The sequence below is a fragment of the Lates calcarifer genome, linkage group LG11 (genome assembly GCF_001640805.2).
Source record: "Lates calcarifer isolate ASB-BC8 linkage group LG11, TLL_Latcal_v3, whole genome shotgun sequence".
Taxonomy (NCBI): Eukaryota; Metazoa; Chordata; class Actinopteri; family Centropomidae; genus Lates; species Lates calcarifer.
Window position 1 is genome coordinate 7430982 of NC_066843.1, and position 25332 is coordinate 7456313.

At 41.5% G+C, this 25332-nt stretch overlaps 1 protein-coding gene across 1 annotated transcript; it reads left to right on the forward strand.

Moving 5' to 3' along the window:
• Window positions 1–6275: 6275 nt before the first annotated feature.
• On the forward strand, window positions 6276–25001 carry elavl3 (ELAV like neuron-specific RNA binding protein 3). Its single transcript, XM_051074154.1, is given in 8 exon segments — window positions 6276–6797; window positions 13972–14188; window positions 14281–14384; window positions 16640–16793; window positions 16929–17154; window positions 18300–18338; window positions 19147–19408; window positions 19410–25001. Coding segments are annotated over 8 exon segments (1077 nt in total). The 5' UTR covers window positions 6276–6788; the 3' UTR covers window positions 19476–25001.
• The last annotated feature ends 331 nt before the right edge of the window (window positions 25002–25332 follow it).

Genomic DNA, 25332 nt, shown 5'->3' on the forward strand with positions numbered 1-25332 from the left:
GAAGGCTTTCAATTCCTAGATCGGCACTATTGTTTGAGCGCCCAGCCCCCACGGCAGCCAGAGCCCCCACCACCACCACCATCACTGCTGTGTTACCAAAGAACAAAAGAGAGAGTGTCAGACACCACCCACTAGATCTCTTTCACACCAGAGCCCCCACCTCAGTTCCAGATGGGGTTGCCTTTTTTCAGGGTTTCTCTCAACCCCAAGAGTCCTCCAAAATGGATGCCCCCCCCCCCCCCCAGAGCCCACTACTCAGCTGCCCGTCATCCACCTGCTCCGCCGCCACGCGCCCGTGGCCAGGGCACGTCCCCTCTCTATCCCACCCCACCAGGGAGTCCTATTAAAATCATTAACCACTTTTTTTTTTTTTTAAGCTGGGGTCTGCTTCCAGGACATTACTCCAGCAGCAGCACAAACTTTAACAACATTAAGCGCTAAATAGGAAGGACAAACCCATAATCTGTCTTTTAGATAAAGAGGATTAGCGAAAGAAAGGAGAAAAAACACACTTGCAATAATTATTTAAAAGAAAGATAAAAGATAATGCTTTTCTGAGTTAGTTAATGTGATGTAAAACTTAAATACTAAAAAAAAAAATAATTGCCTACATTTTCCTAGATCTTGTTAGTTCAGCTGCTCTCAAAACAGCGTGGAGGAATTACACCAGACTGAATATTGTAATCAATAATGCTAATTCTAATCTCCGTCCTGAGGTGGTGTCCAACACAAGAGGGGCAGGCAGATGCTCATTTGTTTGCTTCTCTCAAAGAATCAACATGTAGCATCTTCAGGAGAATCTCTGCCTTAACCTCTCTGTACCCCTGTTTTGACCTTTCCCCTCCCGGGGCCAGAGAGAGTGAGGTGTAGCAACAGGACACATCTGCTACGAGACAGCTGTTAAGTCTCCTAATGTTGATCCTACAGTCAGAACTTGGAGGGAGGGGTGGGGGTGTGGGTAAAGGTAATCGCTGCTGAATCACTCAAAATGTGCTCAATTGTGCCAAAGCACACCAACCTACAGCTCTCTGTATTCACCTCTCTGTCGTCCTTGAAACTGTTTTAGCTAATCAAACAAAAACAGCCACACTTTCTCCTCTGCCTACATTACATGCATGGATGCGTGCTTTGCTGCCACTCACTAACCAAGATTTATGGAAATGTTCCCTACCAGCTTCACTCAGTGCAATGCATACACTGCTATTAGCCGTGTTCCACACTTGAATATATGCAGATATATGCATATAATATGTTTATGAGTTATTTACAGCACTTGCTTTAGACTTAATACAGGTTCTGTGCTGCAGGAAATGACAAAACCCCCACCACCACCACCATCACCATTACTACCACCCCCATCCCAACACCATCCTCCGGTCCCTAAGGGTTCAAGCACCCAAATCAATTGAAAGAAAGAAGAGTGCACTGTGGTCCTCCCCCTACATCTGTCAGGGAGGGAAAACAGGAGGGGCCGCACTCATGGGCCGTACACAGGAACAATATCACTCCATCTGTCACAAACCGTTTCATCTCTGATGGGATGAAATATAGCTCACAAATACATCTACCTCTATATCATCTACGTGTATTAGCTTACTACTGCCCAAGCCTCTACCAATTCCCAGAAGCACACGCAGTGGCTTTTTGTCTCGTATTACCTTCCTCCCACCAGCCAGCACTCTCCAACCAACTTGCAAATTATGCTTTTAAGCCAAACAGCATGTTAAAAGAAATTATTCCACTTTACACAGTGAGCCAGTTAATGAAAATGGAAGAGCACCAAGTAACGAAATTTACATGTAAAAAGTTGCAGAGTGAACACACAGAGCAGCCAATATGAATGCTTAATGAAAGAGAGAGCACATATTGCATTTGGAGGAAATACTGGAAAAAAGTAAGATACAATCTGCTAATAACCAGAGAGCTCTTTCATATTCAAATGTTGCTGCTGCTGTGTTTGGAGGATGGGTGTGGCCGGTTGATTCTTCTTGCCTCCTGAGCTGTCGCGGCTTTGTGACGTCCACAATCGCATTTGCTCTATCGAGTTATGCTATCGCACTGGTCAGCATCCAGTGCCGGGGACAAAATGACAACCCCCCCCACAACAATGCCTATTAAAAGTCCACGGTGCTGCACTCTGATCTCCTGACAAAACAAGGTAGCCCAGTGATCCGGTAAAGCTGTAAGAACAGCACAAAATGGCCTGACTGTTTACTGGAGGGGAGGAATTAGGAAAAAAAATCCCACATCCCCAAAAGCCATCATGCATCTCTCTCAGCAGCAGGTAGAGCTGCAATCTCAGTCATTCATATTTAATTCCACAAGAGTTTCCGGCCAGACTAATGTGCTATTGATTTCAAGTCTCCTATTACTGAAACGGGGGAGGGCCATGAAGGGGGGGAGCTGGACTACAGGGAGTGAGAGCAAGAGATTGAAAGAGGAGAGGAGGAAGGAGGAAGGACGAAGATGGAGGGGGAGAAAATAGAGAGTAATGGCTAAACCAGTGAGTTTTTCTAGGGAACATTATCATATTCCCTTTGGACAGCCGCTGTTATCTATCTAATAATCTAGCTTTTGTCTTCCGAGTAAATGTGGAACATCCTACATTAAAATACAATGAGAACATTTCAGGTTGGAAATGTGTTTTATACAGTTTATTGTTCATTAAAAGTTGAGTTCATGAAGCTAAAAACAGCTCAGCTTAAAAGGAACAGGTAAACCTGCACCTCATCTGTTCATTTTGTGTCTGTCACTTGTGTGTGTGTGTGTGTGTGTGTGTGTGTGTGTGTGTGTGTGTGTGTGTGTGTGTGTGTTTTTCATGTCAGATAGAAAGAGAGCAGCAGGAAAAGGAGAGAGAGAAAAACAAAGAGAATGTCTAAGAGCTTTGTGTATTTAAGGTCTCTCCCTAGATACCAACTCAGACAGGACAAAATGAAAGATTAATAACCACGGCTTTATATTTAAAAGGTTTTGAGTAAAACATGGTCTTTGGACAGAAGGTTGGTCCTGCTTCGCCCCACCTCAAAGCCACATGGACGCTCATGCACATGTGAAGATAAAGACGTGGCACAGATCTTATCATTAAGATGCGTCACAATATGAATGACTTTCTTTTAATCATATAACAAGTAACACATCGCCTGAAAGGTTAAACATATCCCGTTCTGCGATGAATACAACAAAGACATATAACCGTACACAAAATATTAAAACAGGCACATGGAAAGCAGAATATAATCCATAAATAAAAAGATGACAAGAGCGTCTACTTCAGAGACTTCCTCCCACCAGCCTGTCTACTCTAATAATAGCCCAGAGACAACACATCCAGACAGACAGAGGGAGAGAAAGATATAGAGAAAAAGAGAGGAGAGAGACAGAGAGAAAGTGCAAGAGTGAACCCATGAGGGAGGATACCACAAGAAAATTGCCAAAATCATACATAAAGGGTTGAATTAGGCCAGTAGCCATTATCAACAAATGTCCTTTTTAAAAAGAGGCTAATTTAATTTTGGATCCTTTCCTGAAAGCAATAACTGCTTCACTGCTGCCGCCACAAAACCCCTGAACTGCCAAGAGCCAGGCCCAGTGGAGAGACCACTGAATTAACCAGACCTGAGGCTGAATCATACTACCCATCCCCCAGATACACTGTTATAGTGTCACTCTCTCACTCTCTCTCTCTCTCTCTCTCTCTCTCTCCCCTCTCCATCTCTCTCTCTCTCACACACACAGGCCACTACCTTACCGCAGGGCAATGGCAACAGGCATGCATTTTGACGTAAGACTAGGAGAATAATAGAGATGAGGCTGAGGAATTCAGACCTAAAGGGTTTTTGCAATTTACAAGGTTTTGTATCATTATAGATTTACTAGCCTGAGTTCAAGTACATAATGAATTACAAATTCACACAGTGCTGGCATATGGATTTCAATGAAGCACTTTATAGATAAATTGCACAATTAAAAATCCAATGTTAAATGTCTGCACTTCTGTGTTTCTTCTGACATGTTTTCTAGGATAACTGTACAGTTAGCAGTGCTTACTATGTTTTCACAGCCCACAGTTCATCCCCCTGGCACCAAGAAGCATTCCACGATATGCCAAAAGAAAAGGACCACTGCAACAAGACTCCTAATCACCACTAGTGGAGGAACCCTTAACAATAAGAAAATAATCAGTAGAATAACAAAGGGGCTTTTAAGCAAAACCAATGCTTGATCCTTTGATTCAGTAATGTGCAATAGGCGCTTCAAATGCCCTCTTACCCACAGGGAGGATTCAGCTGCCTGTGCTACTAACCAGGGCTCTAATGAGGGGCCACAATTAAGCCCATTTATTCACATTAAGTGTGAACTGTAAGTGGGGCTGCAGTCAGTTGACGGACCTGGGTGCCTTTGTGCTACAAGAGCCACTTTTATTCAGCAAACAAAGACGGAAAAAACACAAGCACCTAATGACCGAATCTGGTCGTCTCCTCTCAGACGTCCATACACACCGGCAGAAACACACACACACATGTGCGCATGCACACAGACACACTCTTCCTCCCTCTCTAACAAACTGACTCAAAGGCTCCAACGCATCCAGGCTGAGTTGAGTCACTGCTTGACAGAACGGTGGGGGCGGGGTTAAGACAGACTGACAGTGGGGCTCCATCTCTATCCTCTTATTAACGCTTAACGAGTGCTTTCCTCATGCAATATTCATCTCCACTAATATCATCCAAGCTCCGAGTCGAGCTTGCTACTTATGTAAGGCAATTATGTAAAATATCAGACAGGGCCCATGTTCAGAATCTGACTAGAAGAGAGCTCCAGGACAATAACTGAAAGGAAGAGGGGGTATATGAGAGCGATTGGGAAGTAGGGACTGGAAGGTGGGAGAAACTGTAAGAGACATACAGAATGAGAAAAATGAGTCACTTCTGTGTCCTGTACTACTATCTTCATCTGATTATAGACTAACATCCATCAAAGGCAAGTGGCCAGTGTCAATAATGCAAACGATTTCCTCCCTCGCCCCACCATCATTCCTTACAGCCAGAGACATGAGAGGACTCCTCAAGGTCAGTTTTGGAGAAAGAGCAGAGCAGAGTAACCGACTGTTGTTGCAGCAGGGCTCACCACTTGTCCACTCATCAACACATAAAACACACACACACACACACGGGAAGCTTTTATCCTACACACAGCACAACCCCTCTTTGCCATCTCACTTCCTCACAGTGAACAGCAACCCCAGACATACACATAACACAAATAAACAAACACACACACTGATTTACACACACTTGCATGCACACCCCCCCACCCACCCCCCCAGGTCAAGGCCCTATGGGGGTCTGCACAGAAATAGGTCATTTGTCACACATGATGTCCCGGGGCAGGGGATGCATTATAGATGAGCCCAAACAGCATGTCTCAGTGAGCACTCTCCACACAGCTAGGGACACAGGAGGGAGCAGCAGGAGGTGGGCAGAGAGGGATGAGAACTCCTCAGGAAGGAGGATACTGGGATGTTGTAAAGTGAGACAAAAAAAATCACTGCTGGATGCATTTTCTGCTCCTAAAACAGGAAAAAGAAATCATTCAGCACAGCCTGATACAGAGCTACAACTGCACCTTTCTCAACTTTTCACTGAATGGACGTAAATTAATTCAGAGGGCATCTAATTTGTTATTCTCATGTCTGCACCTGACCCTATAGTTTGCCATCTGCCTTGCATATGAGAGGTCCAGGCTTCTTATGGATTTAATGCTTTGTTTCTAGCCACAGTTCACACCCAATTATTGCATATTTTGTGTCTTCTGTGATTATCAGCTGAAAACGTGGACTCAGAAAGTCTGCCGATCTGCACTCAAAATTGCTTTTATTCTAAAAGACAAAGGCCCAAGGAGTGAAGTTGTTTGCTATGGTTTCAAACGGGCCTAAATGGAGAATAAGAGAGAAAGGAAGGGGCTGCGCCGAGGGAGAAGCAAGTGAAAAGTGTGGGGAACGAGAGAGACAAGTCTGCTGTCTTCTGCTGCACCCATCTGTTCTGAAAGTGCAGGTGGAGCCCTATTCACTCCACTCTGCATGTGTGTGTGAAGAGGGGGGCAGGAAGAAAGGAAGGGCAGCAAGAAGGAGGGAGTGGAGAGATGGAAGGGCAGTGATGGAAAAGGGAAAGAGGGGAGGGAGAGAAGGAGGGAAGGATGGAGGGAGGAGTGCGGGGGGGGGGGGGGGGGGGGCTCTTGGTGATCTCTCCTGAAGGGGATAATGGGAGAGGAGCGCATTGCAATGGCTGCCATGTAGTACCCTCCCTGCACAATTAGCCAATCAGCAGCGCGCTTTGCCAGCCAGGAGGACGCATAAAAGAAGAACATTGCAGCAGAGGCACAGAAGGAGACTGCGAGAGGAGCAGGGAATTACACACACACACAAAAACAGCAGAACCAAGAACACCCTCCCCTGGACACACCCTGCTGAGGATCACTGCTTCTCTTTTTTTTTTCTGAACCATCGCCCACGCTACTTGGAGAGAACGCTCTCCCTCATCATCATCCAGTAGAAAACCCCTTTCTCCTCATTTTCATCCTATAGAGGACACCTACAATCTCAGAGGGCTGAGATTCCCTGGCGAAGATTGTATTTTTTTCCTTTTTTTCTTTTTTTTTCTTTTAATTTGGACTCCTGACAGAACATAAGGGCCATATAATATAAAGGCCGAAGAGCACATAGAGACTCAGTCTTCAGCTTCAAGACCAGTGCAAAGAAGGACCTAGATTTCTTTCATTGTACGTCAAGAATGGTTACTGTACGTATGACTCTATTTCTTTTATATCTGTGGAGGGAATGTTGTAGCAGCATGCTTAGACTGTATGTCAGCCCTATTGTGTTGGATTTGTTAAAACTACATGTACACATGTGATATAGCCATACACAGATTTATTTTCTACTGATAACACCTTTAATGGAGATTAATATCATTTTTAAACAGGAGCTCCATGGCTGTGCCCACATGCCAGGACATACAGGAGCTTAGGGATTAGTGTCCTATGTTTCTGTCCAATATGCAATGCCATATTACTACGATAAGATTAACAATCGATAGTGGCAATTAGCAATCTCATACTGAGTGATGCGCCATGCCGGCTGCGCTCCAGCCTGCAGTCATCCTCGGCCACGGATAAAGTCTTTATCCTGCCATTTTAGATAGCACAGGCTTCACGTTTTAGCATCGCAGCAACCACCCGACCGCCTCAATGTCGCAGCAGCTGTGAATACGGTTTCCTTAATGATGCAGGAGTTAAGATTTTAGGCATTCCGCAGGATTACGGTGATGGAAGATGGAGAAAAGGCGATGAGGCGCTGGGTTCAGTGAAGGGAGGTGGGGTTGGGGTGGAGGGTGTTGGGAGACTTGCTTTCTTTCTTTCTTTCATTCTTTCTTTTTTTTGCCTGGTGCGGCACACAAGGATGCTGGAGACGGCGTTTCAGAGACAAAACATGATGCCTCGGAGGCTGAGAGGGCCCATCCAGCAAAGGCAAAGGGGTGGGGGGGGGAGTCGAGTCACTCCGGGAGGGGGTGGGGGGTTGGGGAGGGACGGAGGGAGGGAGATTACGCATCCATTGGTTTGCATTGAATCAGACAAAGTCCAAATTCCTCAGGGTCTCTCGTTGCGATGCAACCGAGTAAATGGGCTGGAAATCTCAGAGGCCGCGACAGTAAAGGACGCGAGCGGACATCTCCATTTTAAGCGCATTTTCTTCTGCCCCCCCCACCCCCACCCCACCCCAAATCGCGTCGCATATACGTACAAGATGGCCAATTGCTTTGCGTCGCGCTCGTCGGATGAGAGGAGATGCGAGCGGTGATAAATTAGCTTTTGCTTCTGTGCCGACGGCCGGATTGGGCGTGTCTCTGCTGGACTTGAGAGCCAAACGAGGGCCTCGGAGCGTCAAACGGCCTGCACCGCTTTACCTCTTGACGTGCTCTGCTCTGTTTATCTAAGCGGGCCAATTAAAGCCAGACACATTTACATGAAATTATAGAAGCCAGTGTATAAATAATAAACGGGGAAACAGCGTGGATGCTGCTCAAGGTCCAACCTCATAATAACAGACAGGTGTTAAAACCTCTGCTGAATTCAGTGAGATATTTAAAAAAAAAACTATTTTACTAATTTAGTTTTAGTGATTTTTGAAATTATTCATTTGAATTGGAATTGGATCTACACATGATAACACGTTTAGGCTGCTCAGTCTATGACTAATAATAGTAGGAACACAACATAAATTATTTAACACAGAGAGAGAACAGGATGTGAGAGACTGAGTTGGACCATGAATAACTTTAAATAAAAATTGACAGGAAATTGCTTAAAACGTGGCTTTAACATCTTATTTCACTCCATTTAATATTGCTTCGAAAAACTGTAGAAAATTGATGTGGACAGCACACTGTTTCATCATCCATCTGTGAGGCTCGAGCTACACATCAACTTGTGACACATTTCCAGTTCCAGTTTGATATTTTCTCTGTGCTGTATACGTTACCTATTGTCCCTAGCAGGGGCGGGGGGGCTAGACGGTGTCACACCGACAGAGGCTGTAGCTCTCCCTCCACATGGTCCGCAGTCCCCCATGCCTGTACCGCAGTGCCAAGCAAATAAAAGCGTTGAGTCAGATAACCTTTCCAAGGCACTTACACAATTCAAGGACAAGGACAGCCGAGGCCATCACTGTAAACCAGTCTAAACAGTTGGTTTGATGTCAAGGGAAAAAAAAACTGCTGAGGGGCCTGTATAGAATGAGAATATAAATCATTTTTGTGGGGATTTAAACTGTTAGAGTTGGTTTACGTTACGTTATATTTTTTTACAGTTAAGACATGACCGGTCTAACTTACATGAGACGTTAAATGCAATTATGTAAGCGGTGATTTGCCTCCTGTTGCCCACGACTTCATGTAATTATCAGCAACAAATATAAAGCCTGAAGGGAAGAAAGAGAGAGAGGGGATGTGGCTTCTGTCTCTGAGACAGCAAAAATCCATCTCCCGGACCACTTCTGCCTTACAATAATCTTTTAAACAAATGTCAATATAATTTTATGAGCTTTAGAGAGAAACATTATTTTCTCTGATAACGTATATTTCTATTAATAACGGTGGTGTTCGCCGAGTTAAAGCCAGTTTACCCTGCTTTTGAATTACCACTAAATACAAGGCTACTCTTTCAGTCAGGGGAAACGATCCACATCAACAGATAAATATCTTGGTGTGGTGATTTTCATTTATTTATTTATTTTAATTTGAGCTATCGTGGCGTTTTTTGTTTTTTTTTTTTTGTTTTGTTTTTTTTTTGACTTGGGGATCTGGCAACTGTAACAGCCATTGTTCCCGGAGAGTCCTGCAGCCCCTGGCCACAACACAAAGCGCCACTGTTTACATTAATATTCATAGTGCTGCCATAGCCTCTGCGAGGGAGAAGAGGAGGAACGGGTGGCTCTTTTGTTTGGTCGTTTCAATACGTTTATTCAGCAAAAAGGCGCTCCGGTTCATGAATGCCTGCAGAGCTCACAAGTCTTGCCTTTTAAAAAAGGTCTAAATAAGACACGACAGAGAGATCGAGGGATTCTGTTGTGCATCTGACGTGTTTAAATAGTTTTTTCCCCTTAATAACTCGACTTGAAACGCTTTGAAATTCGACAAAAAATAAAATTAAAATTAAATAAAATACAGAATAAAGCGACTCGATGGTCTTCGCTGGGCCTCTGTGGCCTCAAATGAGACCGTCCGAAAGCCACTCCCTTTTTCAGCACGCTGGATAGCGCCCCTCACGCTGCAAGGACTCGCAAAGACAGATTTGTCTCCTCGAGCCTTTGACGTTGTCCGCTCCCATCTTTATCAAAGAGGCCCCGTGCTCAAGAGAGCTGAAATCTTTCTGAAATCTTTATTATTATTATTATTATTATTATTATTAGTCTGCAGGGAGACGGAGAATGGAAGGGAGCCTCGGTGCATGGCTGACATGAGCTGTGACTCCTGTCGTCCTGTTGTTTTACAGCTGCCACCATGATCCCTTAAGCTGCAGAGAGTGTGGCTAATGCCCTTTGTTTGGGATAATCCTGTAATCTGTGTTATTTAGAAGGCTCATTTACACTTCAGCCTAGCATTCAGTTTTGATTCATGCCTTCCAGAAAAAAAAATCTTTATATAATGCATTATAATGTGGACTAGAGAGAAGGTTTTATATTTAAAGGAGAAATCCTTGTCATCATTGTCAATTCAAAATATATATCTATATCTACGTGTATATATATATATATATATATATATATATAATATATATATATATATATATATATTAGTGTGTAGTCTGATTGATGAGTAGTTTTACTTCACAAAGAGAACTAAAATGCACCTCATAAACACACAGCAAATGAATTTACTTCTACACTAAGCTTATAATTACCAAACACTTAATCTTCTTTGCTTGGACTGCATGCCAAAACAAAATACTGATGGATGACCATGCCTTTTGCTCTCATTTAGATATATTTACTATTTATTCTTAGTGCATTATAACGTGTGTATAACGTAGCAAATCTAATGTTGTGAGTTCAGCTGGGAAACTGTTATCCTCCTGTACATTATAGCCTCCAGTGCTGTGCTGCATCTGGAGCAGAAATGAATTGGGAGAGCTGTTTATAGGCATCAGAAGACGAGAGCACACCGACCGCATTCACATTTAGTCATGTAATGCTTCTTCTGTGTGTTTTGTAATTTAATAGTGAACAGTGTAGGTGGTACATGTGCTTGGCAGTGGAGGCAGGGCTCTTGTTTGCGTGCAAGTCTGGGTTCATGTGTTTGGCAGAGGGAGGCAGGGCTCTTGTTTGCGTGCAAGTCTGGGACCATGTGTAGGCGATGCTGATGCAGTACATTAAATATTAAGGGAGATCTCACAGAACCCCCAAAATAGAAAAAAAAAAAAACAGTGTGGGACACGTAGTGCCACCCTAACAACTGGAATCTTTTAGAAATTCTAATAGAAGATTTTTTGAAAGATTATTTTTATAGCACTGCAAGAAATATGTTGGGATGGAAGGGGTGATACGCAACAAAAGACCTGGGCCATATTTACACCCTGGATGCCATGGTTACAGAGGACCCCTAGGGTGAACATTTTTATTGTCTCCAGTATTCAAAAATGTCTCCAGCCTATAGCTGAAGCATATCTATACTGGGTATATATGATTATTCATGCTATTGCAGGCCTTACCTTTCTTTATATCATGGCAATTAGGTTACTGCACACCAAACTCTAGGCTATTTTATTTTTGTCGTTAGTGCACAATACAAAGATGGTTTTTACCTTTTCTAGCACACTGTTTCTCTCTGTTTCTGTATAAAAACCTTGGTTGCTGCTTGTGTCAGCCAATCTCATTGTCCAGCCCTTACTCAGTGGGTCTGTGAATTATATAACTTCACACTGTTCACTGGGGATGTGTGTTCTGCCATGCTGAGGGTTATTTCGGTTGGCCCTAATATGTGTTTTTTCCCCCCTTCACAATGCTTTTGTCATATTTGGGACACAGTCACTTGCTCATATCTCTTATAGTCAAATGCATCACATCACACAGCAACGTACGAGGCTAATATCACGATAAATATAACATAACAGCCTGATTCCACCTTTTTCTGTCAGCACGTGTTACTCATGTCATCCTTTACAAAAGCAGAAAAATTACATTCAGCTGGCATCAGACTCTTTGCAGACAGCTATTCTACGTCATTCTCCCTTTGTGTACAGGTGTGTGTTTGAAATATTTTTATTTTTAGGCTGTCTTAACTCTTAACCCTTGTCATCCCTTGTCATTATCAATTTGACTCACTGATATTCCCTGCTTCTGAAAAGCCATACAATATTAATGCATGGAGGAGAAATGTCTGACCTGTATTTCTGCTCCTAATAAGCACAGACACAAACACACACTGAGCTTAAAGTAAGAAAGCCGTTCAGCCATTAGAAACAATGCAGTCTTTGAGGGGCTGTTACCTGGGCAACCCGAGTCGAGGTGAGGCTCAAAGCAATACGGCAGGTTACAGAGACGAGGGAAAAAGGCAGGTTAGACAGACCCATTCGCAGATGCTGGAAATGGAGAGAGAACACATTAAATGGCACACAGATTTGAAAATATGATTGGAGAAATTAATTATTGTAGCTATTCGATCATAACAATGAAACAGAGAACAATTTTTAAAAAAGCAATAAGAGACGATGAACGGTGAAAGCCCATATTTACACACTGCATGAGATTCACATCCTGAAAGAAAGTCCTCATCTGTGTCAGTTATCATTCTAGGCTACCAATAAAGAAAAATACTTAAGGGAGCATAAAATTTTCACCCCTCTTTAGGCATTAAAATAAAGCTGGTTATGTGTTATTAGAGAACATAATCTAAAAAGCCATAGGGGCTGGGTTAACTGCCAGGTAAATAGTTCTTTTACAAATAATGCTTATGTGGTTTGGTTTGGACTATCATTTTGAAATAATTCAGAAGATTCATTAATTAAGCCCCATCCTTGTTTTGGACTACACGGTAAGAGAGTTTAGAGAAGACTCATTTAGCCCTATCAACATACATAATATCCACCAGTTAGAGATCTGCAACAACTCAAGTTCACAGTGTGACACAATAATTTACATTTTGGCCCAAAAAGTACACATTACAGCTGTTTATCCAGATACTTTGGTAATGTAGGTATTGAACTGCACCATATTTCCAACATTACATTCAAAACAGCACTGCAAATGTACATGTGGTAATGTTATAGAGGATAATTTTAACTGTCAACAAGGAGAATCAAACTCTTAACATGCATACTTATTTACTTTGACAAGTGAAGATAAACACTTAATCTGATGATGTTTGAACATGAGAATAATTCAGATGCAAATGAAGAAGAGATTTTGCCTATTACTCTATTCAATATGTGCAGCATAAAGTAGGATGTAGGACTGCAGGTTTTGGATTTTTCTTTCTAATTCAAACAGCTGAATAAATCTGAACAATTTCAAAGCATCAACATCACACTAAGCAATGACACCACAACCAGCTTAACTTGAAATGTTGGGGGGATTTTTTTTTTTTGTAACATATAAAAACTGAATTCACTGTGATTTTCCATGACTCAGAGACAGAGAACTAGTGTGAGGAAAGGGAAAGGGAAAGTGGAGCAGGAAGTTTTGTTTCTGACCACACAGATGCTCCTTGAGAATCCCCCGTGGATCAAATTAAGCAACATGGTGTACTCCAGAGCAACAAGAGACACAAACACTGTATGGTGCACTAACCCACACCCTTACTCTACTTACAAAAATAAAAGTCAGTTGACCACAAAAGAAGCCTTAACAAAGTCAGAAGAACAGACATGTAATCCTAACTTATTTTTCTACCAAACCGTGATGCCCCTCATTTATCGTAGCACTAAATCCATTTAACAATGTCATTCTCCCCTTTGTCTGTCATCTCAAGCCCTGCTGCCCCCAACTCCCTCCCCCCACCCCTAGCCCCAGCCTCTCGCCATCCTCACATACCACCATCACCATTATCCATCCCTGTGTAATGATGTAATGGTGTTTGACCCTGGAAGAGAGTGGGGTGGGGGGAGGGGAGGAGTAAGGAAAAAGGGACTGTGACATCTGCAGGACCAGAGGCAGGGAGCGAGAGAGGAGGAAAGATGGGGTGAAAGAGGGGGGAGGGATGATAAATCAGACCTTGTATCCGTCTCTGTTTTAGCAATGCTGATTCCTGACCTTTCCCTCTGACAGTGACAAAGTGGACAGTCTGTGCGTGTCTGGCGTACCACTTATGTTTGTAGTATATTAAACAGTAGATATGCATATTTATTCGGCCATATCGCCACTGTTCCCCTTTTGTGCGCTGCTGTGAATTATGAATCTAACTCCACCCTCTCCCTCAGCAGATAATCAGCACCATGGAAACCCAGGTGTCCAACGGTCCAAGTGGAACCAGTCTGCCTAATGGTCCAGTCATCAGCACCAATGGCTCCACAGACGACAGCAAAACCAACTTGATCGTCAACTATCTGCCTCAGAACATGACCCAGGAAGAGTTCAAAAGTTTGTTCGGTAGCATTGGAGAGATTGAGTCCTGCAAGCTAGTCAGAGACAAGATAACAGGTACAACACTTTGTCCTTATTGGGTAAAAAAATAGCACTTCAACTGGTTTTGATAATGCCTGACATCACTTTGCCTCTTTCTTTGTCTCCAGGTCAGAGTTTGGGATATGGCTTTGTAAACTATGTGGATCCAAATGATGCAGACAAGGCCATCAACACGCTCAATGGTCTCAAACTACAGACTAAAACAATCAAGGTGAGCAGACCTCTCTGCAATATTCACTCCTGTTTTTTGTTGTTGTTTTTTTCTTTTGATTCTCGATGGCATGCAAGACAAAAAGAGAGGAAGTGGAGATTTTGTCAAGAGAGGTTGTTGAGAGAGAGAGAGAGAGAGAGAGGTGGTGACAGACGTGACAGAGGGAGGGGAGGAAAATGGGGAGTAGGAGGAGGCAGAAGGGAGCGGTGGCTAGAACAAAGGAAGTGAGAAAAAAAGGGGTGAGAAGAAAAAGAGAGAGTGGAGGTCAGAAAGCAAGGGGCGGACAGCATGCAGGGGTTATTGTGATGGAAATGTAATTAGGAAGCCTGACTGCGGTGCAAGAGGGTCAGTCCAGGTTACCCCATCTGCCTCCAATCTAGGCTAATTAGGGGTCTTCTTTGTCCCAAAATCAGATGAGGGAAAGAGGTGGGGTGGGGTGGGGGTATACTATTAAACACTACTTCCTTCCATCCACCCCCAACCTGATCAAAGTAGATCAAAGATTAAGACAAACTGCAGGGTTTAGAGATTGAATCTCTGAGACAGCAGAGCAGGTGATCTTCCAACAGCTGCCCATGAATAGGGGACGTTAATTCTGACTTATGACTGACCAAACAATGAGCTATAAGCAGGCACTGTCGAGTACTGGATTTGGTTACTTTTCTTGGAAGAACACACATACAGTGTTGTATATAATAATAATTCACAGTATGAATAAGCTTTAAAATACAAGCAGATTTTCTGTTACGCTGAAACATCTATGTAGGAAGACTGCTAAAATTGTTACACCTATTATTATAATTCACTGTTAATCTTATGTTATGACATTTATTAATTATTTGATGTTACTATACATAGATTGCTGTGTCTATAATTAACTTAGTAATTTATTCTCAATTTTAAAAATAACTGCTGTGGTCAATAGTTGAGTTTTATCTTTCAGATTTTGCAGGAAGCTTGAATAGAGAGGGGTGAGGCTGTGAGGGAGGGGGCAACAGTGGAAGGGTAGGGGGTAGCTGAGAGAGCAGAATGCCAATGACAGGATTAGAGGCCATATGGGCTTCAGGCACCATCTGTACTGTGGGAGCGACAGGGAGAGGGTTAATTATAGGGCAGCCTCTGCTCCCTGAACACAGCAACTCCCCCCTGACTCGTCCAGAACACCCTAATCACTGCACCACACAACCCTGCTCATACAGTCTGTCTGTGTACACAATTACACTGGTGCTTAGTACTGATGGATGAAATCAGAACACCTGTATTCATCTGAAACATAATATAATATGCTCCCTTTGTGCACAGGCACAAAGAAGGCAGTGAGCGCAATCTTAATGCTACAGCGATTTCTAAAAAAGTGGTAAAATTCTTGAACATTTATATTCATCTCGCCAATGCGTATGCATATTAACAACGTGTGTGTATGTGTGAGCAGTATGTTTGTAAGTTGTCAAGGATCCTGCAAGTCTTGTGATGCGCTTACATTGTTTGCTGTTTGCCAGTGGAGCTGTTCTCCCCCCAGAGGATAGAGACAAAGGAAGGAGGCAGTACAGGGAGGGCAGCTCAGCCTATCTCAGACAACACTCACTCTGTCTCTCCATCACACACAAAGACAGCACCCGCAACAATGCACTGAACTGGACTATCTACCGCACATGTGCTCACATGCTCCCTTAAGCACAATAACAAGAATGCGCGGACAGCTTTTACAATCAATCAGATATTTCTCTAGCAGCACTAGATCTAAAATGTTCTGAAAGTAGACCAAAAGAAAACCATAAGGGATATAAACACAGACGCACCAAAAATGGCTGTGCACTAATTAAGTCACTGGTGAATTCAGGAAAATATATCAACTAACGCTGATGTTTTTCAGTGCAAAACAAAGCTGACACTTGGGCTTGTTAACTGATGATTGGTATCAGTTTGGGTAATGGTCACAGTCATCTCTGTGTGTCTGCGACAGTCTCATCGCGGCTTAGTGTGAGCTTAAAGGCACTGATTAAGTCCACAGATAGCAAAGAGAGAGCTGGGTCTGTGGAGATGGTGAATACGGAGTAATCAGTGGGAGTCAAAATAAAGACTGTTGGGCACTCATTGGGAACTCAACCTACTTATATCAGGTCTTTTTTTTAAAAAACATGTTTCTTAACTTGGAAGTCTTTGTTTTTCTCTGTTTTGAGCCTTATGAGACAAATGTGATTTAGGGCTATATAGGTAGAAAGCACTTATTGATTTATTTTATTTGGGTGTTATAGGTATCATATGCCCGGCCAAGCTCGGCTTCTATTCGTGATGCTAACCTTTACGTGAGTGGACTCCCCAAGACCATGAGCCAGAAAGACATGGAACAGCTGTTCTCTCAATACGGTCGCATCATCACATCCCGCATCCTAGTGGACCAAGTTACAGGTATAGCCTAATTTCACTTCTCACGCTGAACTTCAGTTTGTCTGGATGAAGTCTATCTACCCCAGTCAGGACAATGAGACAAGTAGTGGTTGATGCCAACGTAGTAACATTGGTCTGTTTTCTTATTCGGAGCAGGCATATCACGAGGAGTAGGCTTCATCCGGTTTGACAAGCGAAATGAAGCAGAGGAGGCCATCAAAGGTCTGAATGGACAGAAGCCTTTGGGTGCCGCCGAGCCCATCACTGTCAAGTTTGCCAACAACCCCAGCCAGAAAACAGGCCAGGCCTTACTGACTCAGCTGTACCAGACTGCTGCCCGCCGCTACACGGGGCCCCTGCACCACCAGACTCAGCGTTTCAGGTACTGAACCTTTACCGAACTCAAAGTGTCCATTACTAACCAAGAGATAGTCTATAAAATGATATGGTTTCAAGACCAAGTCACAGGTCATCCTGCTCTGTTGCTTGCTTAAGCAAACTCAATATCCAACAAATTTTAAATGCCAAGTGTTAAGTGTGTCAACATTTCATTGTTTAGTTCTAGATGGACTATAATTACTGAGTCAATAGTTGAAGTAAAGTCTCTAAAAGGTTTTTTGACAATTATCAAGCCTCAACAAAAGCAGAAAATAGCTAAGAGTTAATATTATTCAGAGGTTATGTTCAAGAACAGTTCACCAGATGAAGTCACAATCCAAATGGTCAAAAATATTTCAAAGGAAAAAAACAAAACATTTTCTGTCACTATTAACACTTATTATTTAACTGTTCCTTTTAGCAACATTCTTACTTTATAATAAAGAAGGAAATGGCAATATGGCATTGTCCCTCCTTCTCACTCTTTTTCTCTGACTTTCTTTTAAACTGCAGCGTGATCCCTTCACTTGGAAAGGGACCAGATCCAAATAACAGCTCAAAACCAATGTAAGAGACCAGATTTTATCAAGTACAATACAAAAATAAAGCTAAATAAATTTTGGTTTAAGAAGAATCATACTGAACCTTTAAGTGTTGCCTATACTTCATAGGCATTGCAGGCATCATTATTACAGAGGTCGGCCAAAGTTTGGCCCCATCTACATGTGTAATTATGAATAAAGGTTCAAAACCTTTGGAAAATCAAAGGCTTCCAGTTTGAAATATTTTTATAGAACCTCACAAACAACTGTAGATATCCTCTGAGCTTGGAATGCTTACTCAGTATGGATACTATCTTTTTACTCAGTAGATGTGAAATGGCCTAGCCTTATATTTGAACTATTAAATGGGAACCTATTTTTAAGCTCAAACTCACTTATAACAATAAATACCAGCTGAGGCACATATTCACAGGAGTATTTGACAAGCCATCAGTTTGTGGTTGGATGGTTTGGGACTACGGTGCAGTGAAGGATGCCCTCTGGAGGCCAGCTGGTGAAGGAGCTACATGTTAACTGACAGCCCCCCTTCCTTGTAGATCTCATAACTAACTTCTGCATCCCCTTCATTCTCCCTCTTGCGTTGCAGACTCGACAATTTACTAAACGCCAGCTACGGAGTCAAGAGGTAAATGCCAAAGGTGTACTTTCAAAAGCATCCATGCCAAAATAAAACCTCAAACAAAGTGCCCGGAATACCACCTGCTGACTTCATCTCGAAATTAGATTTAATGGCCATAATTCTTAATGCCCACTGCCCATTAAACCATGTTACAGAAGCAGCCCAGACAACAAAACACTATCTGTAATTGCAATAAGCAATGATGCAGCCTTCCAACAGCAGGGTATTCTGGCATGGCTTTGTTTAACCTTTTTGTTCGTTTGTTTTAATTAATAGAAATAATTTATATGTATTTATTTATGAACTAACATTGTCAGTTTCAGTTGCTTTAATGTCCCCTTTTTTCACCAGCATGGACATACCAGATTCCGTTTGCGTCTCCTCTGTTTGCTCCAGTTTTTGTATGATTTGATTCCAATTTGCTTTTCATCCCTCTCTAGGTTTCTGTGTTTTGTTCAATACTGTGATTTCTGTTGAACATTGTGATTCATGTGTTTTAATTCTTCCAGAGGCTTTGGTCAGCAGAGAAAATGAGAAAATATGCAGATTGTGTGGGTGTCTGTGTCTCAGGGCACAAAGTGTCATTTTGTATGGAAACGGGTAGTTTGGAGGCACTGCTGTGCCCACATATTTACAGTATCTACTTATTGTACAGCAGAGGGGATGGAGATGGGGTCCCTCGACTCCATACCCAACTACAAGCTTTATCATTTCTCACAGATAAATGCCCATAAGAGACAGTAATATAGAGCACTGAATGTTGTGTTGAACTTCAGAATGACACCCATGGTAGTTCTCCTACTCTCTTCCCCAGATTCTCGCCTATCACCATTGACAGCATGACCAGCCTGGCCGGGGTCAACCTCACTGGTCCAACCGGAGCCGGCTGGTGCATCTTTGTGTACAACCTGTCCCCCGAGGCGGACGAGAGTGTCCTGTGGCAGCTCTTTGGGCCTTTCGGCGCCGTCACCAATGTCAAGGTCATTCGTGACTTCACCACCAACAAATGTAAGGGCTTTGGCTTTGTCACTATGACCAACTACGACGAGGCCGCCATGGCCATCGCTAGCCTTAATCGGCTACCGCCTGGGTGACCGCGTGCTGCAGGTTTCGTTCAAGACCAGCAAGCAGCACAAGGCCTGAGAGAGAGAGGCTGCTGGCGCCAGCTCCTTCGACCTGCAGGGAGAACAACCCGAGCTCCCTGCGCCATCACTCTACATGGGCCTGGACTGAGTCTCTCTCTGACACATTCTCACACAAACTCATAATATATTATGACAAACACAGACATGCAGATAAACACATACACGCACACACATATCCACATATCCATACGCAAGCATACACATGTCAGAGTTTCAAACAAACACACTAGTGGAGTTTTTCTTTTCTCTTTACACAACATGCTAGTCCTTCCCTATATTTGCCTGGATTGAATTAGAAGGGGTACGTAGCTGGTTTGTTGGGTAGGGGCAAGAGCTATCTATTTAGGAGACAGTCTAACGAATGTGACCGAGAATGTGTACTGAGTGCTTTGATTGAATTCAGGCAAATAATGACAACTGATGAACAAAATGATCAAAAATTTAAATGAACGAATATGTGCAATTTACCCAAACTCTTACCCCACCATCTCTCCCACTATCTTGCTGGAGAGGATGTAGTCACTTTTTTACACTTGGGCATTTTGAATCAGCGATTTTTTTAGATCAAAGAAAATGAAATTAAAAAACAGTGTTCTCTTATATACGTCTATTAAAATATAACTATATATTCAATATTTAAGGTGGTTATAATAGCCGAGTATGTAAGCATTTTCTAGAAACTTTGACTACTGTTTCCTGACCTGCATTAGGTGGTGCCTAGCATAAAGGCAGTTTCTCTACCCTATGTGAGCTTGTTAGCTCAGACCCAATATGATTTAGGTCAACTAATGAATATGAATACTGGTCACAGAAAAGAGTAGTCCGAAGGCCATCAGAATCACTCTTTCCCTCACAGTCTCACACCGAAACACAATCGTCACTTATATATTACAGAAACACAGTTCAGTAACTAGGAGATATACACACATTTAGTCCACAAAAACAAACAAAAAAACGTTCCTGTATTTTTTCTAATTATCCTCAAGATGGATTCAACGCAAGCAGACTGTCTGTGAACTCAGAGCAGAGTGGCAGCACTCGCATGGTGACAGTGTTCATTAGTAATTCTCTTGAGGGCAAGGGAGAGACGAACGCAAGGGGAAAACCGTTTCACCGTTAACACAGCCACGTCAAAGGAAAATACCGGTGTTTTTTCGCTTTTTGCATCATTTTCTTTTTATCGCACCTGTATTTTACATTACCCAAGGGGCCATTTTACTTTGCACGGCTTTGTCAGCCATGATTTGGTGTGAGATCCCTTTAACTGACCTTGGTGTCGAGAGATCAAGAGAAAGTGCAAACAAGACTTGAAAGACAACCAAATTATGTCGCTCTAGCTGACTGACATGCTTTGATTTTGAATGTTACTGTACTTAAGAGAGGCTATTTCTTTGAGATTTGTAGAGATAAATGGAAGCAGGAGATTTGATCATTTCAATATGATTATGATCCAAGTAGCTGCAAAACGTAACATGTCAAACAAACACACCCATGGACTGAACAATAGTCTAGGCAGGTCTGCAGAGAAATAACACAGATGAGCAAAAACTCAAGAGCACCGGTATTATTCTTCAATCTAGTGCACAGATAGAAGCTCCCTGAGTAAATGAGGTCAAAGTTTTGCATTTCAGCAGAATACACAGACTCTACAGTAACAACATGCATAGAGCAGATTAAGAGGACTGCAGTTCCTAATGGCTGAACATTTAAAGCTGACTTTAGAGTCGTGTGTGAGCAGTGATATCTGGCAATGTTAAAATTATCATGGATCCTTTGAGGAGAAAGATTACCAGTTCCTCCAGCTTTGCCAAATGCTCCTCAGTTTTATTTAAAACCCCTCTATTCTCTTAAAAGCTTCCCAGAAACTTTGAACTCCTGCCCTCTCAAAAGATGACTGTACAACATCAAGCCTGCAAATAAGTGTCATAATTATACTTCTGTTTACAACAGAGAGGTATTTATTTATTTGCTTCAGATCTGTTTGGCACTGCCACGAAAATAGCTTTTCTCAAAATATCCCCAACCCAATTGCATGAAAATTATTTATGGCACCCTGATGAAACATTAAGGCCAACCTGTCTAGCTGAAATGTCTGTAACAGACCAGACGTAAGATTTACCATGGGGAGAGCTAATGTCTTTCAATATCAAGACATCTGCACATGATAATAGATTAAATAAGGTCAACTATATTCAAGACATTTTGCTTTTGCTTTTCTAAATGACGCTGTGTTAGCCAAAGAGGATGATCTCTTTGAAAGGATTACATTAGAGATAAATCTATTTTTATACATACAAAGGAACAAGACCTTGTGCTGAATTTTTACAGATTCTTAAGCTTGGAAAAATTGGGACATCGCATGGCTTTATTTTAAACCCTCTGATCTTTACAGAGCAAGGGGGAACAAGCATGCGGTGTATGGGTGGGGATTTAGGGAGGGGGCGAAGGAACATTGTATCTCATACAAAACCTAACCATTCAACCATATCAAAACGATTGAAACAAACGTAACTAAAACAAAAATTTGATGTAAAAAAAAAAAAAAGACAGAAAAAAGTTAAATAGTTGGGGTGTAACCTGACAGACACATCTATACTTTTGAGTGCTGAGACACACTCGCATCTCTTGTCCTGAAGTTGTGTACAGTGTTGCTTCAATGATGGTGCAGTGAAGTGAAGTTCTTTGACTTGAGAATCCCAGACAAAGCTGCAGTGAGACGAGCTCATTGCTCAGCTGAAAAACTGACTAGCTGCTTGCAAATTTAAAAAAACAAAAACAAGGGTAAAACGCAGACTCAAACAGTTTCGCCGAGTAATAATGAACATTGAGCATGATTCTTTATGATTAAATAGATTTGATTTTTGCCAAAGAATTGCTTTGCAAGTCAGTACCAAGAAGGATAATTAAGACTAACTATATTATTCCCTCAGTAATTGCTGTACAAATCTATGTTATTTATTGAATAAGGACCCTCTACAATTTCAGTTATCATTACTTTTGAATATCTAAGTTGCGCATATCAGTTTGCATTTGTAAATCCTAAAACCACTAAACCAAATGCTAACATGAAACATTTGCAAGCATTCCCATTTGCACACATTTCATGCAGACGCCGAATGATATTTAAAAAAGGCATATCAAAAATAAATTATGATGAATCAGTTCACCTCTTGACAAAGGAAAAATCGGATGCATCCATATAATGTATTTCCCCCGACATTCATATCATCTGCTTTGTCTCATGACCAATTTAATCCTTTAAAACCGTTAACATTGCACCACTTCAAATTCTTTATTCTGGCATCTTTTAAATCTGACTCATACTGTTTCACCCCCACCCTGAAAAAAGTCAGAATGATTGTCGCTGGTGTGTCCAGAGCTGACCAAGTCGTAAAGGACAAATCTAGCTATTTTGGGTCAAGCAATTTGCACGAGATAGCAGAGCAGGACTGAGCACTTGATGAGACCAGTGATAGACGTTAGGAACAACCGAGATAACAGGCCGTGTTGAACTGCAGCTGGAATTGTTTACCCAGCCATGTCCGATGTAGTACAGTCAAGCCCACAAACCAAAACCCACAGCCCGAAATGACCTTTCATACACAGTCTATACAAAGACCTACATCTAATGTACAGTAGAGAGTGAAGGACCATGGCAGGAAACAGTACTACACTGCTTGAGCAACAACAATAATCATTTAAAAAGACAAAAAAACTTTCCTATGGAACAGTAAGTGCAATGTGCTTTGTTTTTATATTGACTGAGAACAAATGATATATATTTTTTAAAAAAGAAATTAAACGTCACACTGAAAAGGTTTGCGGAATAGTGAAAGGAGCAAAAAGTTCAGACAAAAACATAAAAAAATGGACAGACTCATTAAGAAAATCAAACAAGCAATGAGAGCTCTGATCTAGAAATTTCCATAATCACTTCCTCAGCCCCTAATTTGTGCTCTGACCATGCAAGCTCAAAACAAACTGCATATTTGGCTGACTTAATAGAGCAATTCTCACTGACCTTGAAAGGAATACTGTCTAATATATCATCAGTTTTAGCCCATGTCAATTTCAAATATCATTTTTCTTTTCCTGTAATTTATTGATTTCATTTACATATCAAGACTCACTTGTTAAATTAGCGTATTTGTGTTGTTGATGTTGCCATAGAGAACACACATGGGTCAAAGATTATGTTTGGTTGCATTGATTGGGTACAGTTTGTTCTTTTTCTTCCATTATTTAATTAGTTGCAGTTTTTACAGTGTATGCAGATTTTAGACTTAGTTAGATTTTTTTATTTCAATCAAACTGTGTTCAATTGTGTTTGTAAAAGTCTGTGGTAGCTTTTGTTGCAACATAAAATAATTTAAACAGAAAAAATTCAAAATAGCGCCAACAAACTTGTATTATTTGGGCGACTTTAAGCTTGTAGTTTTAACTTATTGTTAACTTAAAAACTATTTATTATGATTATTATTATTGCCTCGTATAAAGTATGTTTTGTGTATATTTATGGTTTATTTCATTATATTTGCAAGTTTAAAAGATTTTAAGTTTGCCAAAATTGTGGTTACACCATTTCGTTTCTTAAAAAGGGGGACAAATAGAAAAACAGCTTTAGAAGTACGATTTGGAAACGTTCTCCATAGTCAAAGAATGCACTGCTATATTTAACTAATTGAAGTGTATAAACATACATGCTGTGTGCTAGATGTTATGCCTTTACTGCCTGTGTTCTGTTTGTCTTGTTAAATGAAAATCTTTTAATTATTTAATCTAATCACAGTCTTGTTTTTTCAGCCACTCTGTGAACCCCTGAGACATGGGACAGCCCCTGTAAGTGAGGCTTTGGCCCATTTGAGGGTCCAGCATTTAGCCAGTAACAGAGGAAATGTCCTAGGTTTGATATGCTCTCAAGATGCTTTCCTGTTAATGCTGATGGGCTGATATATAAAAAAAGGATATTTTGGGTTCTGTTTCTGTAAAAGCATTGTAAAACTGAGATCATCTGTATCAATATCAATATCAATATCAATTTGTGCTGCTGAAACAAAGATGTTCTTTGGAAACTCAGCCAAGAGCTCTGGCAAGATATTACAGAGATCAAAAAAAGCTGCAGGAAGGTTTTCTTGGGAGTCTCTAGGGTAGTAAAGGGGTGAGTGGTCCTTCTGTTTCTCAACCAACTGTATTTTGTGTCTATTTATTTAGAAGAGGGGACGCAGTAACTTAGTGATGTTTTTCTTACATTTTCCTGGAATGGTAGAACAAATCAAAGGTGAAAATGATCAAAAACAGTTCTGCTGACACCAATATCAGTGGAATACTACAAAATCTCATACTTCCAAACATGACCAAATGAACAATGTCAAAATTTAACAAAGAAAAAAAAACCTTTCAGTTTAGTCTAGGATATTTATTACTGGGATTTCAGCTGAAGACGCTTGAAGACTTTTTCATGGAATTGTTTAATTATTTGTACTTTACATGCCAGAAAAAAATAAAATAAAAGTTACAAATATGAGTGACTTGACTTTTATTGACCAATATTACTAAAAGACCTGAGCAGATAGAGGAAATGTCATTGTAACCATCATCAACATGTGGTCACATTAACTAAGGCTGGTACACTGGCACTCGACACGACGCACAAAGATTAGAATTTCTTTCAATACCAACACGTTTCCTAATGCTCTCCAGTTAATTATATTATAGGTCTCTTAATAAGTATAAGTAGCTACAGATTTTATATCTATTGAAATGAACGCAGACAAAGTGCTGCGCTAAATGGTAGTATGAAAGAAAGATCTCTATAGTATATTTAATCATGACTACAATTAATTGAAACTATTCTG